The sequence below is a fragment of the Jaculus jaculus genome, chromosome X, assembly GCF_020740685.1.
Source record: "Jaculus jaculus isolate mJacJac1 chromosome X, mJacJac1.mat.Y.cur, whole genome shotgun sequence".
NCBI classification, from domain to species: Eukaryota; Metazoa; Chordata; class Mammalia; order Rodentia; family Dipodidae; genus Jaculus; species Jaculus jaculus.
The window spans coordinates 89,102,867-89,121,783 of NC_059125.1; the positions used below are offsets into that span (position 1 = coordinate 89,102,867).

An 18,917-nucleotide genomic window follows, 5' to 3' on the forward strand; every position below is an offset into this window, starting at 1 on the left:
GTTTGTGGTTCTGTAAGATGGTACAACCACTTTGGAAAGGAATATGGTGACTCCTAAAACAGCTGACTATAGAGCTACCAACAGACCCAGTTATTCCCTTACTGGGCATGGACCCTAAAACCTTCTAACCTCAGTCCAGAGAGATTTGCTCAACCATGTTTATAGCTGCTCAATTCGTAATAGCTAAGAGCTGGAATCAACCCAGATGTCCATCATTAGACCAATGGATGACTAAGATGTGGTATATCTACCCAGTGGAATTCTACACAGCAATAAGGAAAAACAACACAATGAAACTTGAAGAAAAATGGTCCACCTTGGAACAGATCATTCACAGTGAACTCACCCAACCACAGAAAGGTAATCACCTTGTAGTCTCACTCATCTACAGCTCCTATCCTGAATCTACCCAAGATGCCGATATACCTAGGAAGCATCTGGAGGACCAGACAATAGGCTGGGTGGAGTGGGAGGGGTGGGGAAGGGAGGGGGTGGGGTACACAAATCTATTCCCAAACAGCAGTGGTACCATAAAACTCTATGTCTTAAAAGACAGACCAGGGCTGGAGAGATGGCTTAGCGGTTAAGCGCTTGCCTGTGAAGCCTAAGGACCCCGGTTCGAGGCTCGGTTCCCCAGGTCCCACGTTAGCCAGATGCACAAGGGGGCGCACGCGTCTGGAGTTCGTTTGCAGAGGCTGGAAGCCCTGGCGCGCCCATTCTCTCTCTCTCCCTCTATCCGTCTTTCTCTCTGTGTCTGTCGCTCTCAAATAAATAAATTAAAAAAAAAAAAAAAAAAAGACAGACCAAATGGTTAAAACTTCACCAGGCCCTTAGAGGGAACACTTGAGTCACAAGACCCTGGTGAGGACCCAATGAAGACTGACCTTAATCTTCTCCTGTTTCTTCTTCTCTCTCTTCCTCTTCTCTCTCACCTCTCTATCTCTTTTATAATACTTACTTTTTCTTCCCTCTCTTCTTAGGCACTGACCTGTAACTCCCAGTCCCAGCAGGTGGCTATCATCCACAATGAGCTCTTGATCAGAGAGACCTACAAGGTTTCCTAAAAGAATGTCATATTTCTGTCAGAGTACTTGATGACCCACCAAAGGTTACTGGTAAGAGACTACTGCTGATGACACCATATGCTGTTGGCATGTAACAAGGACTGACATGGCTGGAAGCTAGAAGATATCAGTCCCCAGACAGCATGTCTAGTGTCAGAAGGTGCTACATTAACATTAATGACTGGGGGAAAATGACCAATATCTGTCAAAGCAACTCATTGTCCAACCTACTTAACAGCAAACAACTTTACATGATGCTCACGTATGTGCAATTGTGGCACACAGCCAGGGTGGGAAACCAACTGCTTTTGATGTGGCTAACTGACCTGCACAGTGGAATAGAACTCATAGCTGGAGCTGGGAAACAATTCAGAACCATATCCAAAAATGAGCCTGTTAAATTCTCTCTAAAAAATAATGGTCATCCCATTTATCTTGTGCCTACATTACTCTCTGTCAGAGAATCTCCTTCTCTTTTTCAGATAGACACAGATCCTAAGGAGAGAGCCACCCCATCATACCTCAAAAGGGCCCCAGCTGAAACTAAAAATAATTGGCAAAACAAGCAAGGGTGCTGTTTTCTTGATGAACTGGGTACCAGCACAAAAGTGAAGGAGATCAACACAGAAAACAATCAATTCCTACCAAACCAAACATCCAGAGACACTTGAGACATTTGATTTTTTTGGAAGACCTCATCACTGAAGCAGACCTAAAATGACCCAACATGGTTCAGGGAAATTTGCAGAAAACGGGACTGAAAGAATGTTAGGGCCACATGTTGGGTCATGATACACAGAGACATTTCCTCCTACCCATAACTGATGGCTAACCCCAAAATGCACAACCCATATACCCCAACAAGAAGGGTCCCTGTAGAGGTGGGAGGACAGGGAGGAGGCTAACAACGGTACCAACTTGACTGTATTCACTGAGTACAAAACTAATATAATAAAACAAAGAAACAAACAAAAAAAGATGCACAAAGTCATGCATGAATCAACTCTGTTTCCAGTGACAAGAAGCCTTCAAAACTTAAAAGAATAATAAAATTTCATAAATAATTAGACCTCTTTACAAATATAGAAATTGCATTTATAATTTGTAGTGTTCTAATAAAAACTTTCTGGACCACATATTGGGCTACTAATAAATGCATGAAAAGCAGAGGATATCCCCTAATTAAACAGAAATTAAAAGTTATATAGGAACTATAAGAGGTGTAAGAGGGAAATCAATTCTCAGTTCTGCTATGATTCTTCTGGTTTCCTAGCAGTTGATTGTTAAAAGAAAGAAACAAAGATGAAGAGAGAGGATTAAAGAAAGTGGAGAAGTGAATAAAAGATAAATTGGAAATTAAAGGCCAGAAGGAGCAAGAAAAGAAAGGAAGGTTATTTGAAGGCATGAAAAGAATCATGAACAAGAAGAGACTCAGAGATTTCCTCTCCTATTTGGCCTCTGCAGAAGAGAGATGGATCCTGGAGAATGGAGTTGTTTATCAGAATCTTAATCAAGTAATTACTCCAATTACAGTTCTGTCCAGATGTGGTCTCCTTTCTTGAGGAGATTAGCTCATTTCATGGTACCTGCTATCATACTATTGATTTTATAAATGCTTTCTTCTCTGTATCCATCCATAAGAACAACCCGAAGTAATTTTCTCTCAGCTGTAAAAGTCAGCATTATACCTTTACTGTTTTACCTCAAGGTTACATTAATTCTCTGACCCTATGTCATAACATTCACAGAGATCTTGAACTGTACCACAAAATAACACATTGGTGCATTATATTACACTTGATCAAATTATGCTTCTTGGAAAAGTGATTTGGAGATAGCACCCACTCTGGAGTTATTAGTACAGTACATATCCATCAGAGGATGGGAAAGGAATCCACTCATAATTCAAGGGCCATCTACCTCAGTGAAATTTCTGGGAATTCAGTGATGTGGGGCATGCAGAGATATTGTTTCTAAGGTGAAGGATAAGTTGTTAACCCTAACCCTTCCCTCCACAAAGAAAGAAATACAATGCCTAGTACATCTATTTTGATTTTGGAGGCAGCTCGTTTTGCACTTGGGTGTGGTACTCTTACCCATATGCCAAGTGACTCAGAAAGCTGCTAATTCTGAGTGAGACCCAGAACAGGGAAAAGCTCTTCAACAAGTCCAGACTGTTATGCAGGCTTCTCTGCCACTTAGGCCATATGATATAACAGACCTAATGGGACTTCAGGTGTCAGAAGCAAACAGGGAAGCTTTTGCCAAGCACTTGTAGGAGAACAACAGAAGATACCCTTGGGATTTGGGAGCAAGTACCTTCTATCATCCACAGACAATTCTTTTCATTTGAGAGACAGCTCATACACTGCTATTAGACCTTGATTGAAACTGAATACTTGACAGTGCAACCTGAGCTATCCAAGCTGTGCTGGGTGTGATCTAACCCACAAATCCATAATGTGGAAATGCACAGTGGCAGTCCATCATCAAATGGAAGTTGTATAGGCATGATCAGGCTTATCAGGTACAGAAGGCACAAGTAAATCACATGAAGAAGGTACCCAAATGCCTATGACTCCTATTCCAGTTACAATGCATTTTGTGTCAAAGTATGCTTCTATGGCATCATGGGGTGTGTTGACTGATGGGGAGAAAACAACTGCTTGTTTTAAAGGTGGCTCTGCATACTATGCAGTCATCAGATATAGATAGACAGCTATAGCATTATTATAGCCCCTTCTGGGCATCCTTTAAGGACAGTGGTGATGGGAAGTCTTCAAGTAAGTAAAAATGTGGGCAGGGGTTGGAGAGGTGTTTCAGTGGCTAAGGAACTTGCCTGCAAAGCCTAACAACAAGAGTACCCATGTAAACCCAGATGCACAGTGGTGCAAGCATTTGGAGTTCATTTTCAGCAGCTGAAGGTCCCGGTACATCCATTCTCTATCTCTGTTTCTCCTCTGTCTATCTTTCTGATTGCAAATAAGTAAAACAAGATTAAAAAGTGGGAAATAAGCTGGGTGTGGTGGTGCATGCCTTTAATCCCAGCCCTTGGCAGGCTGAGGTAGAAGGATCTCTGTGAGTTCGAGGCCACCCTGAGACTACACAGTGAATTCCATGTCAGCCTGAGCTATAGTGAGACCCTACCTTGAAAAACAAACAAAAAAAGTGGGAAGTACACTTGGTTGTGCATTGTTAGGATGGAAAAATGCTGCATGTGTGGTTATACTGGCTAATGGACTGAACCAGTGATTTTGCTGGATGGTTATGAACTTGAAAGGAACACAATTAAAAAATTGGTAAGAAAGCCTTCTGGAATAAGGTAACATAGATCTCTCTGAATTGATAAGTATAAGAAGACACTTGTATCTAATGTAAATGCTCATAAAAACATCACCTCAGCAGAGGATTGTATTAGTCAAGTAAATGAGATGATTCACATTGTGGATAGCAGTCAACACCTTTACCTGGCAACACCTTTCCTTACTCAATGGGCCCATGAACAAAGTGGCTGAGGTGACACGGATGTAGATTATACATGCAATCAACAACATGGATTTCTGTTTGTCTAGTTGGACAAGGCTATAGGTACTATGGAGTGCCAAATCTGCCAGCAACAGATACAAAAACTAATCCCCCATGATGACATCAGTGCCTGGGCTAACAAGGCAGCAACCTGATGGCCAGTTGACCATATAGGCCCACATTCATTGTGCAAAGGGCAGCATTTTATCCTTACTAGAATAGATCCTTAGTTTGTGTATGGATGCTCCTTTTATGGCCAAAATGCTCATGCCAAAACTACTATCCATGGACTTACCAAATGCCTGTCCAACATGATAATATTCCATACAACATTGTTTCTGACACAAAACTTCTTTCACAGTGAAAGAAGTGGGTTTATTTCATGAAATTCTGGTGTATTATCATGTTCTCTAACATCCTGAAGAACAGTGGATTAGACTTTAAAGGCACAGTTAGGGGACCAAGTAGGTGTCAATAGCTTGGAGGGCAGGGCATAGTTACCCAGAAGATGATATATGCTTTTATTTAGCATTGATATATGGTACTGTTTCTCCTATAGGCAGAATTCATGGTTCTAGGAACCAAGGGGTGGAAATAGGGATGGTACCATTCACTGTCACCTCAAAGGAACTAGTAGCCAAATTTTTGATTCATGTCCATGTGCTTTGACATTGGCTCAACAAAGCTATCTACAATGTATCTCCAGCATAGGGTATACTTGTTAGAAATATGCTACTGAATGTTCAAAATTTGTTATGTGTTTCATACTTTAGTCTTTGTTTTACATAAACTATTAATATTCCTATTTATTCCTTGGAATGTTTCTTGAGAAAAAAATGATATAAAACAATAGTCTCCCTTGAATATAGTAAATATCAGGTCATGTCCTAAGATACAATTAGTTTAGTTCTGTTTTTAAAAGGAAGCATGAAGAATAATAAGAATTCATAAAACAACTAGCCATTCTCTTTGAAAATATAGAAACTACATTTATAGTTCATAACATTCTAAGAAAAATTCATTTTTAAATTACTTTATTGACAACCAATTTTCATGCATATACATTATGTGTTATTGTCATAAGGCCTTATTATTATTTTATTTAGTTATTCTCCAGTCCCTATTCCACTAAATACTTACTTTTTTTCCCAACCAACCCCTGCTTTAAAATAGACATTAAAATAATGTCATTTTCCTCCTTTTGCATCATTTATGAAAACATATTGACATAACATTGACTGCCCAATGTTATGCAGGTCTTTAGCAGGTAACTACAGCCACTGTGAAGTCATGGATACCAGAACCACATTGTGCCTGGAAGACAGCATTCCAAAGCACTCCTCCCCACCCTTTGTCTCTTGTATTCATCTACCACCTCCTCAGCTATAATCACTGAGCCATTCAGGGTGTTATAGACATGTGTTATTTAGTGCTGCTCAGTCAACTCTCACTTCTTCTCAGCAGTTTGATGATATTTATGAATTTCTTTAGCAGTCAGCAACATCTGAAAAGGGAAACTTCTCTAACAAAAAGTGAAAGCAGCACTAATGTATGTGCATAAAAATAAACATTTGCAGGGCAATTTTGTGGGCATAATTTTTATATTGTCCATTCATCCTAATAACAGTATTACCTTCTCCTAAGGCTTATGGCCTTCCCAGTCATAGTCTTTTGAATAGGTTTTCAGTACTAGACTTGAATTCTCTCCCTTGGAAAAGGCCTCAAATCCAATCAGATATCAGTTAGGTACTTTCATAGTAGATGTAATGGATGAAGAGCATATAATAACCCCTAACTAAGCTGATATTAGAGTATACTTTAGGAAGTGTTAGACATGTAAGATAAAATCATCTATAACTTCTACTATGTTTCTTTTGATTTTTCTACCTAGGAACTGAGAGATTGGGTGAAAGAGACAAATAGAAATGTAAAGACAGGAAACAGAAAGAGAGAAAAGAAAAAAGGGAGTAAGAAAAAGAAAGAATCATGAAGAAACAGAGAATCATAGAGTTCTATTTGACTTGGCCTGTACAGATGACAGGCATATACTAGAGAATGACAGTTGATTATTAGAAACTTAAACAAGTAGTGACTCCTATTATAGCTCTATACCAGATGTGGTTTTATTACTTGCGCAGATTAGTCCATCTCCTGGTTCCTGCTATGCAGCTATTGATATTGCAAATGCTTCCTTTTCCATGTCTATTCATAAAGATCACCAAGAAGTAAAATGATGTTACTTGGCAAGGTCAACAATATACCTTTCCTGTTCTACCTCAGGGTTGTATTCATGTTCAGCCTTGTGTCATAACTTAGATCATAGCAAACTATCTAACCTGTCTTTTCTACAAGGCAACATATTTTTACATTATATCAATAATATGCTTCTTGAACTAGCTGAACCACTCTAGAGTTGTTGGTACAGCATATATATCAGAGGATGGCAAATAAATTCAAGCATGTTTAGCATTCTAGGATTCTAATAGTATGAAGCATGCAGAGATACTCCTTCTAACGTGAAGAATAAATTGTTGCAACTGGCCCAACATACTTCCAAGAAAGCAGCACAATGCCTAATAGGAATACTTAGAATTTGGAGGCAGCATATTTCTCACTTAATTTGTTACTCCAACTTATATACCAAGTGACTCAGAAAGCTGCTAATTTTGAGTCAGACCCAAAATAGAAGAAGGTTCTTCAACAGGTCCAGGCAGCCATGCAGGTGCTCTGTAGATATAATGCGACTTGAGTTGTCAGTGGCAGATAGGGATGTTGTTTGGAGTCTTTGGCAGGGCTTCATAGGTGAATCACAATAGAGTCTCTTGGGAATTTGGAACAATGCCATGCTATCTTCTGTAGACAGCTATTCTCCCTTTGACAAACAGTTCATGAACTGTTATTGAATTTTCATAGACACAGACTACCTGGTTATTCCACCAATGTTGAGTTTTTGGGACCCACCAACACATAGAGTTGGACATTCACAGCAGCAGTCCATCATTAAATACAAGGAGGCCCTGGAATGCCCATTATCTCACATCCTTGAAAATAAATATGTTTTTAAAATATAAAACATATATTTATTTGTAAGGAAAGAGAAAGAGAAAGGAGGAGGAGGTGGGTGTGCCAGGGCATCCTGCCACTGCAAATAAATTCCAGATACATTTGTCACCTTGCTCATCTGGTTCTATGTGGTTACTGGGGAATTGAACCTGGACCATCAGACTTTGCTGGCAAGAACCTTTACCCACTGAGCCATCTCTCAGCCAAGGAGTTTTTTTTTTTCTTCTGAATATGTGCATATATATATTAGGAAGGTACTTGTGTTTTTCTTTCTTCTATTTCTTTATTATGAAATATAATGTTGATTGTGATAATGTTAACTGTTAAACATATATTGTCATCTTTAAATTGTTGGATACCAAAATATTAATCATTCTTCAAGGAACTTCTCCTAGTTTTGTTTGAGGGAACTATAGTGGATTTATGATTTTAAGTTCAATCCTTATAACTTGTTACTGTCTTCATTTGGAAATTAATCATGAAATAATGGTTTGGTGTCAGGTTGATAAGAAGTGGACTTATGATAGTTAAATTCTCTTGTCAACTTGATCAGTTTAAGAATCAAGTAATAGGAAAGCCCCTTGGCTGGCTTGTGGTGGGCTATATAAACTCCAGGAGACCAAATTGGCCTTTGAGATTGCCTTTGATACTTCCTTCTGTATGAATATACTACATTGCTACTATCTTTCATCAACATTGGAACCCTGTTTCTTCAACCTTTCAATGTAAGTTGAAGACTAGAGACTCTCCAGGAATCTTCTAGTCCTTCAGTGCCAGACTAAGACTTCTGAGATATCCAGTTTCATGGTCTGAGCAGCTAGTGGATCCTCCATCGGTCCAACTTGTGGACAGCACTCATTGCACTTCCCAGCCCATATCCTTAAAGCTAATCTGATACATCTCATTAAGAATACACATTCATGGGCTGGAGAGATGGCTTAGCGGTTAAGCGCTTGCCTGTGAATCCTAAGGACCCTGGTTTGAGGCTCGGTTCCCCAGGTCCCACGTTAGCCAGATGCACAAGGGGGGCGCATGCGTCTGGAGTTGGTTTGCAGTGGCTGGAAGCCCTGGCTCACCCATTCTCTCTCTCTCACTCTATCTGTCTTTCTTTCTGTGTCTGTCACTCTCAAATAAATAAATAATGAACAAAAAATATATATATATATATATAAAGAATACACATTCATTGTATCAGTTCTGTTTCTCTGAACCCTAAATTATACACTGGATGTGATCATTAGATAGCAACAACAATATAAACACCTTCATGTATGTTGGGGATAAGTGTTTCCCCTTCCCATTAATTTTTTTTCCTAAAAATAAGCAATCTGCTGTTAAGTAAGAAAATGTTTATGCAACTTCATGGAACAGAAAAGATAAAAGATAACTGTAGGTTTTGGAAGACATTGTTTGAGGTATCTCATGGACTAGATAATAATACTTGGGAAATAAATATTTTCTTTAGTGGAAGTGCAGAGATGTGCTTTCACACTGAATTGATGGTTAGAAATATTGTTCTGAAAAATCTGCTAATAATGTGGTTTGATATTAGGTAAACAAAGCTATCAACATGTTCCTCTGGAGTTGGGTATATCTTGTTATAAATATGCTACAGAATGGTCAAAGGCTGTAACATGTTTCATACTTTTGCTTATTTTGGTATGACAAGCTACAAATATTCCTATTCATTCCTTGGAACATTTCTTGAGAAAAATGATATTAAAAAGAAAAAAACAATAGTATCCCTTGACTATAGTACAATATCAGGCCATGTCCTGAGATACAATTAGTTTAGTTCTGCTTTTAAAATGATACATGAAGAATAAGATTTCATGAAAGAACTAGTCCTTATCTTTGCTGATATAGAAATTCCACTTGTAATTTATAATATTCTAAAGTAATTTTTCTTGGCCACATATTGGGTTCCTAAGTAATGGATGTGAATCAGATGATAGCCCATAATTCAACAGAAATTAAAAAGTCTTCAGGAATTATAAGAGATATAAAGGGGAAACCAACTCTCACTTTTGCTATGATACTTTTAATTTTCTAATTAGGATATGAGGGATTTGCAGAGATAATGATAGAGGAAAAATAAAAGATAAAAGAGGAAGAATGAGCAAAGGAAAATGGAAAAGACAAGAGAGAAAAAGATGAAAGCAGGAGAGAAGGAATGAATGAAGGAGGGAGGGAGGGAGGGGGAGAGGGAAGGAAGGAAGGAAAGAAGGAAGAAGGAAGGAACAAAGGAAGGAAGGAAAGAAAGAAGGAAAGAAGGAAGAGAAAGAATACAGGCATGATGGTGCACACCTTTAATCCCAGCACTGAGGAGGCTGAGGAAGGAGGAACATCATGAGTTAGTTCAAAGCCAGCCTGGGAATACAGGGTGAGTACCGCCTCAGCCTGGGCTAGAGTGAGAGTCTACTTTGATAAAACATAAAAGAAAGCAATAAAAGAAGCACGGAACAGGTGAATAAGAGAAAAAGGACCTTTCAGAGAACAATACTAGCATAAAGAAACATTGAGTCAACATAGAGTTAGAATTTCTATAATTTATAAGAATATTCTTGTAAGACCATGACATTTTTGTTAAAAAAAAAAAAAGCTAATAGTACTTTACAAAGTACCACAAATGGATCATTTAAATATCAAACATTTATTTTATCTAACAATTCTGAAGGCTATAATTCCAAGGACAAGGTATTGTCACTGTTAATTCCTACTGAAGTCTCTGTCTCCTTGGCTTGCTGCTAGCTGTCTCCTTGTGTTCAGTATTTCTTTAATGCCTGTGTGCTACTTTTCTGTTCATACAAGAATTTGGGCATGAATAACCTCAGCTTAACTTGGTTACCTCTGAACATCCCTTTCTTGAAATATAGTCACATTCTGAAATAATGGACTTCAACAATAATTTTGGGGGGGTGTAATTTGTACATTAACAGTCATTACTTCAGATTTTTACATACATTAATATAAAAATCTCTAGAATCTAATATGAATATGAATATGAAAAATTGAATGTTTGGTAAAATTAGGTTGACAGTAAGTTCCCATTTTAAAGGTCTGATCCATTCACAGAATTGATGTCCACTTGCTGAAGACATGCTTTATTCCAGGTTCAGGTGCTAGGCCCAGAAAGACAAAGGAAACACATTTGTTTCCCTTAAAGAGTTTGCAATCAGGTGAAGTGTAAGTAACATAAAATAATCGGCTATAGCAAAATGAGCTAAATACTGATCAAGGATCAAGTTAAGCTTGATTCTTGGTGGCCCAGCCAAAATAAAGGATATACTAAACCCCCAGCTACTGCCTAATTAACATCAGCACATTAGATCTTATTATTTGAGTTTTATAATTTATTGATCTGTTTAGCTTTTTCCTGAAGTCTTAAACCCCATTTGACTACTGAAAAATAGTACTTTATACAAAATTGTGTTTATATTTGTCACAATTTTGTAGAAATATGTTAATTTTGTTGTAAAAAAGATGGCTATTAATTGGTCTTGGGGGATGGCTCAATAGTTAAAGATGTTTGCTTGCAAAACCTAGTTTGACTAGTTTCAATTCCTCAATTTCCACATGAAACCAAATGCACAAAGTAGCTAGTGTAGCTGGCGTTCATTTGCAGCAGCCAGAAGCCTGGTATGTCCATTTGCTCTTCTTCTCTCCCCCTCTCCTTCCCTCCTTTCCTCTCACAAAATATAAAATATTTTTAATAAAAATGTGAGTCCTCAGTGGAATGGGGATGAGGGAGAAGGGATATGAGGGCATAACTTGATGGAAATATGACCAACATGCGATACATTCATACAATAAAGTACATAATTAATAAAATAAAAAGATGGCTATGTAGCTGGGAAAATAGCTTTTCAATGTGCTCACTTGCAAGCATGAAATACTGGGTTTGAGTCCCCAGCACCCGCATAAAGCCAGATGCAAGAAGCCGGGCATGGTGGCACACACCTTTAATCCCAGCACTCAGAAGGCAGAGTTAGGAGGATTGCCATGAGTTTGAGGCCACCCTGAGACTACATAGTGAATTCCAGGTCAGTCTGAGCTAGAGTGAGATCCTTCCTCTGAAAACCAAAATCAGTCAATCAATCAATCAATCAATCAATCAATCAATCAATAAATAAATAAATAAATAAAAATAAATAAATAAAACCAGATGCAAAAAAAATGGCATATGTGTCTAGCATTTGTTTGGAGTGACAAGAGACCCTGGCAAGTACACACACATACACACACACACACACACACACAAACCCGCAAATAAATAAATAAATTTTAAAACATTTTATGTAAGAGAGGGAGAAGGAGAGAGAGAGAAAGAGAAAGAAAGAGAGAGAGAGAGGGAGAGGGAGGGAAGGAGGGAGGGACCTGCCAGGGCCTCTAGCCAGAGCAAATGAACTCCAGACACATGCGCCACCTTGTGCATTTGACTTTATGTAGGTACTAGAGAATCAAACCTGGCTCCTTTGCTTTTTCAGGAAGTGGCTTAAATGCTTAGCCATTTCTCCAGCCCCATGTATATACTTTTTAAAAGAAAACATAGTCATGACTTTACAGAATGTGACAGGATACTCTGAGGTAAGTAATCATTAAACACCAAGCTATATAAGGACCCAGAAATTCAGGGACTCCTTAAAACCTACACATAAATTACTTGCCAAGAGCTAGAATAATACAATTATTTTTTAACTTTTTTATTGACAGCCTCTGTACGTATAAACAATAAAGTACAACCATTAATGATACTAAAAATCAAAGTAAAAGGTGGTGAGATAAAATAATAATTATATATATATATATATATATATATATATATATATATATATATATATTATATATGTCCCCTAATACACTCATGTGTTTTTGTTGTGGTGGTTTTTTTTTGTTGTTTTGTTTTGTTTTGCTTTCCCTTTTTTTTTTTTTTTTGGTATGGTCTCACATTATCCCAGGCTGACCTGGAATCCGCTATGTAGTCTCAGGCTGGTCTGGAACTCACAGTGATCCTTCTACTTCTGCATCCAGAGTGCTGGCATTAAATGTGTGTGCTATCATGCCTGGCAACTCAAGGGTTTTATTAAAGCTTGGATTTCCAGCTGCCTGGGTTGAAGATGTGTTACTGTGGTTGGGTCCTGGGGTCTAGCCCTAAGGTGTGTTTGGGGATGGATCTGATTTCAAGCCTAAAGCCTAAATGTCTGCTGAGAAATCTGAGCTCTGCCTGGGTCCCTGATGTTTGCCTCCCATTTGTGCTTGGCTATTTGATGGTGTCTCTCTGCTTGGATCTGTAAAAGGTGTGAAAGGGAGCCAGCTTAGTCCACTATTGATGAAACTTCCCCATGGTGCAGTAAGCTTCAAATAAAGCCTTCCTCTTATAAACTGTTTCTAGTTTGTATGTTTGTATGTTCATCCCAGCAATGTGGAGCTGACTTCATCCATACTTAGCAATATATGTCCTATACAATTTATCTTGTGGGGCATGGAAGTGTACCCATTTAGTCCCAGGAACTGGGAGTCTGAGATAGGAGTTTAATACTAGCCTGGGGCTAAAGATTGAGTTCCAGGACACCCTGATCCAGAGTGAAACATGGCTTAAAAAAAAAAAAAGCTAAACTGTTTACCTTGAAAATATGGTATTCAGTTCATTCTAAATGATTTTTCATATGCCACCATTTTCCTTATAAATTTGTCACAAATGTATACATACACCTTCATCTTCTTTTTAGGTCTCTTTGGTCTTTTGTCTTTCAAAGATGCAATTAGAAGTTGGAAGAGTTTTTAGGTGCACATAAATGCCATCAAGAATACAAGAACTAATCCTCTTTGGAGTTATTTATGATGGTATTCTGAGTGCAATAAGTGAAAAGAAACATGGCATGACAAATGCTAACAACTTTACAATAAAGTTCTTGAGGGATGATGATTCCATTTCATAAAATAAGCAAGTTTTGTTTCTTGTAGATTTCTTTGTCTTCAGTTTTCTTGAAATACAATGTATGATTTGGCCCTGAAATATTTAAAATGAGAAAGTTATACTAAATTATTTGATGGTCCTTGTCGGGAACTTTGAAAGGTCTGAGAGTTACACAATGTACAAGTTAATAAGTAGATGCTGGCAGAAGACACACCACTCTGGGGTCAGACATACAAGGTAGTCGACTAATGCCAGCAATGACAGAATATCTATCAGCACATTCCCAGTTCCCTCAGCCCACTTGCCTTGATGTTTTGAAAAGAAGGCCACAGATAGCTCCCTGTGAAATATTATACAGGAAGAATCCTAAATTTTTCATTTATAATATGTGTAAGCTTTAGAGGGGAATGCTACTTGTTCTGCATAACAGGCTTCTTTATGAAAATTGAGTATATAAATAATAAGTAATATATTATTAAAATTTCAAAATGTATAGTTCATCATTTTAGCATGTACACAAAGTTGTGAAATCATCTACATTTTAAAATTGCAGTACATATTGCATTATTCAAAAAATCAATGTCATGCTCATTAACTTCTCCTTCTCTGAACACTGTTAATCACTAATCTATCTTTGTCTACACTTATTTACTTATCTGGACATTTCACATGAATGGAATGATATAGTATGTGGCCTTTGTGACTGGCTCCCTTTACTTAGCATGGTATTTGCAAAACTCATCTTGTTATAACATGAATCAATTCATCATTTTTATAGCAGAATAATATTCCACTATGTGGATAAAATACATGTTGCTTATTCATTCATGCATAAATTGGTGGACACTTGAGTTATTTAAATCTGTTGGCTATTAAGAATAATGGTCATATAAACTTACCTATAAAGGTTTCGTGGCTGTATATTATTTTCTAGAGTATGCAACCAATACTGGAATTTTAGGTCAGATGATAACTCTATGTTTAGATTTTTGAGAAATGGCACAACTGGTTTCTAGAGCATATGTACCATTTATATTCCTGCTAGTTCTGCATAAGCATCTTGATTTCTTCACACCCTTATCAACACATGCTATTTCTCATCATCTTGATTATGGCCATCAGACTGGATATGAAGTGATATTTCATTGTGGTTCCGAATTCCATCTTCCTTTTGGCTTATGAGAGTGAACATATTTTTGGATTCTTCCTGGTCATTTTTGTGACATCTTTTGTGTATTCAAACCATTTGCCTTTGTCTTCATTTTACACAGGATTCTCTTTACTGTTGAACTTTAAGATTTGAGATTATGTTTAATATTAGGGGGCTGGAGAGATGTCTTAGCAGTTAAGATGCTTGCCTGTGAAGCCTAAGGACCCAGCTTCAAGTCCCTAGGACCCATGTCAGCGAAACACACAAGGCGGTGCATGTCTCTGATGTTTGTTTGCAGTGGCTAGAGGCCCTGCTGTGCCCATTATCTCTTTTATCCCCTCTCAAATACATAAATATAAAAATATATTAGTCCTTTGTCTGATAGACAATAATAAAATATATTTTGATTATCTGTTCACTTTTTTTTGAAACAGTCTCAACAAGACCAACCTTGAACTCAAGATCCTGTGTGCCTCAGCAGTGCAAGTTCTGGGATCACAAGCATGCTCTATTATACCCAACTTCCTACTATGCACAAGTCCATGGGTTCAAAAAAATTATTTAAGGTCTGGAGAGATGGGTCAGTGGTTAAGGTGCTTGCCTGCAAAGCCTAAGGACCTGAATTCAGTTCCTCAGTACCCACCTAAAGGCAGATAGATGCACAAGATGGCACATGTATCTGGAGTTCGCTTGGACCTGCTGGAGGCCTTGTACACACCCATTCTCTCTCTCTAGCTGCCTCTTTCTCTCTCTTGCTCTCTCTCAAATAAATAAATAAATAAGTAAACTTTTTTTAAAAAAAAAGTTAAAAAATGAAGCTATTTAGAAGAAAAGAGGAGGGTTTTTTATTATTATTTTAAGTTAGACAAAAGTGAAACACTATGGGAACTAGGCAGTTTCCTTGGCTAGGCCCACAGTTAGGGAAAAAGAGACCCCTTGCAGTTGGTTATATTCTAATCTAAGATGTCAAGGAGAGTGAAAGTTCCCACTGGCTGGCTCACTTGGCCTGTCTAGACCCTGTGCAGTACTGGATGCATCATGGACTAACAAGAACATTTTTTGTTGTTGTTGTTGTTTCAGCTGACCAATCATGGACTCTGGACAGGTGGGCTTTCCTCATTTCATAAACATATAGCTCCAGCTGGGGCAGTGGGTTTTCCAGCTGTGAAATCCCCTTCACCCTGAGGAATCTATATTCTCTTTGCTTGCTTTACTGCTTACTTTGAAATAATCTTTATTAAGTTAAACCTTTCCTGCCTTTTAAATATTTAATGGGTAGAGTAAACAAGCCCCGACACACTTCGAGACAGTATGAAAAATTTTCTAAATACCATATCCAATATACAATCTCTAACATGAACATTGGTAAATTCAAATTAATCAGTATTAAAACCTTCTGGGGGCTGTAGAGACTGCTTAGTGATTAAGGTGTTTGCCTGTAGAGCCAAAAGATCCCGATTCAATTCTCCAGGACCCACATAAGCCAGATTCACAAGGGGGCGCACACTTCTGGAGTTCATTTGCAGTGGCTGGAGGCCCTGGCAGGCCCATTCTCTCCTTCTCTCTCTCTCTCTCTCTCTGCCTCTTATTTACTCTCAAATTAATAAATAAATAAAATATATTTAGTAAAAAATAAATTAAAAACCTTCTGCTTGGGGCTGGAGAGATGGCTTGACAGTTAAGGTGCTTGCCTATAAAGCATGGTGACCGTAGTTCAATTCAACAATACCCAAGTAAAGCCAGATGAACAAAGTAGCACATGCTTCTGGAGTTCATTTGCACTGGTTGGAGACCCTAGTTCACCCTCTCTCTCTCTGTGCCTATCTCTCTCTCTCTCTCTTATTGTCTCCTTCTGCTTTCGAATAAATAAAAATATGCTTTAAAACTTCTCTACTTAAAAAAAAGGCATAAAGAAAGAAATAAAATTAGAGAGGTCACAGACTTGTAGAAAATATTTGCAAATTGCATATCAAAGCACTTGCATTAAGACTATAAAAATAATCTCAAAACTCAATCATAAGGCTTTGCTGGGTGGTGTGTGGATCCTTGTCGTCTTTGTAACAGATTATAACATGGCGTTCCGTGGCCAGGGCCAAAAGGTACAGAAGGTGATGGTGCAGCCCATCAACTTGATCTTGAGATACTTGCAAAATAGATCTCAGATTCAGGTCTGGCTCTATGAGCAAGTGAATATGCGGATTGAAGGCTGTGTTTTTGGTTTTTATGAGTACATGAACCTCTTGTTAGATGATGCAGAAGAAATTCACTCTGAAAAAAGTGAAGAAAACAACTGGGTCAGACCATGTTGAAAGGAGATAATACCTTGCTACAAAGTGTTTCCAACTAGAAATGATCAAGGAAGTGAGAAGATGAATTTTTTTAGGGTGTCTTCTGTTGGTAGTATAATTCTGAAAACTTTGTTCATATTGTTTTGATACATATGGTAGTTTGAATAGTTGGCCCCCAATATATTCATTGTTTTATTACTTTGCAGTTTGCATCTGCAGGCTCCTGGCTGGAGGCAGTGTCACTGGGTGGATCTTAAGGTGTGGTGGTGGGTTTCAGATTTCAATCTAAATATATGCAAAGTGTTCCTAGCAGGAGTTCCTGAAGTGTGCTATACTGTGTGGCTTTTGGCTTGTGCTTCTCTCTCTCTCTCTCTGCTTGGATCTGTGAAGGCAGGCCAGCCCTTTTGGACATTAGGGAACTTCCCCTGGATCTGTGAGCTGTAATAAATATCCCTTCCTCCATAACTGTGCCTGGTCTGGAAGTTCATCTCAGTGAACCTGAAGCTATCTGCTACAGAACTTGGTACCAAGGAGTGGGCTGAGATGAACCACACCATGTGGATGTTGATCTTTTGGAACCTTTGGTTTGGAGGAACAGGCATGGATTTGGTGCTTGCAACTGAAGATGCCTTCTGGAGTGGTAAGACAAGTTTTATGGACTACTCTGACCAGAGTTTGAGAATGCTAAGTGCAGACAGTATTAAACATCAAGGCTTGGCTTATGTGCTTTCTAAGGAGAAGAAAAGATTGCAGAGGACTTTGTTGGAACTGGGCTACTGGCATAAGGGCTGCCTGCATTCTACTGCCCAGGCCCAAAGAGTTTGATCAAGGTTAAATTTGTAATAGACTGATGTGCTTGGCTAAAGATATTGGACTGAGAAATTTAAGATTTTTAAGCTGGAAAACTTTAAGCAAGTTAAATTTACTGGCACAGAGACTGGTTTTAGGTTACTGAATCTGCTATTGTGAACACATTAGCAATCTTAAGGAAGATGGTCCAATTGCTTTACCATGGAAAGGATGCCTGAGGAAAGACTATCATAAAAATGCAAACACTTTTGAAAAGAGTTGACTGGAGAAGGAACCTGCTTTTCAAGGCTGTGATTTGTTTTGTCCCTGAATTAAGAATATGGCTATGTCCTGAATAACTGGTATTGGTTTCAAAAGCATGAAAAATGTTTGTAATGGTCATGAATTCCACAGTTCCAGGAGCAGCTGCTGATATGCAGCATGAGGCAGGGCATGATGCCCTGATAGGCTGAAAGAGCCTTTGGAGGATCGACCGTGGTTTGCATTGAGACCTGAAGATGTTTTGGATGTACTAGGACTATGCAAGGGCTACCATAGAGCATACGGTTGGCCTAGGATGGAAGTGTTCCCTGGCTAATCTGCCCAGCTGGAGGGGCAGAATTGGAAAATTTGGAGACTGTCAGTCTCTGGTTTTATTGGACTTGAATTGCAGAAGTTTGATGTTTGTTTGATGGTGGTTGAGTTTGCGTTGTTCTAGTCTCTCCTTGCTATGACTTATACCAGTTGAAAATGTTTACTCTGTACCTTTATAACTTGAAAGTATTTAACTTTTTTGATTTTTACAGGGCTTACTATCTTAAATTGGTCAAGACTTGGGGGACCTTTTTAATTGAATTGAATACAATTTATAATGTGTGATAGTTATGAATCTATTGGGGGCCAGGGGCAGAATGTGGTAGTTTGAATAGATGACCCCCAGTATATTCATTGTTTTATTACTTTGTAGTTTGCATCTGCAGCCACCTGGCTGAAGGCAGTGTCACTGGGAAGATCTTAAAGTGTGGTGATGTGTTTCAGATTTCAATCTAAAGATATGCAAAGTATGTCTAGCAGGAGTTCCTGAAGTGTGCTGAACTGTGTGTTTTTGGCTTGTGCTCCTC

General features: G+C 38.3%; 1 protein-coding gene across 1 annotated transcript; it reads left to right on the top strand.

The window, feature by feature from the left end:
* Window positions 1-16,791: 16,791 nt before the first annotated feature.
* LOC101606506 (small nuclear ribonucleoprotein E-like) lies at window positions 16,792-17,066 on the top strand. The gene is given in 2 exon segments (XM_045139993.1): window positions 16,792-16,990; window positions 16,993-17,066. Coding segments are annotated over 2 exon segments (273 nt in total).
* Window positions 17,067-18,917: the final 1,851 nt, after the last annotated feature.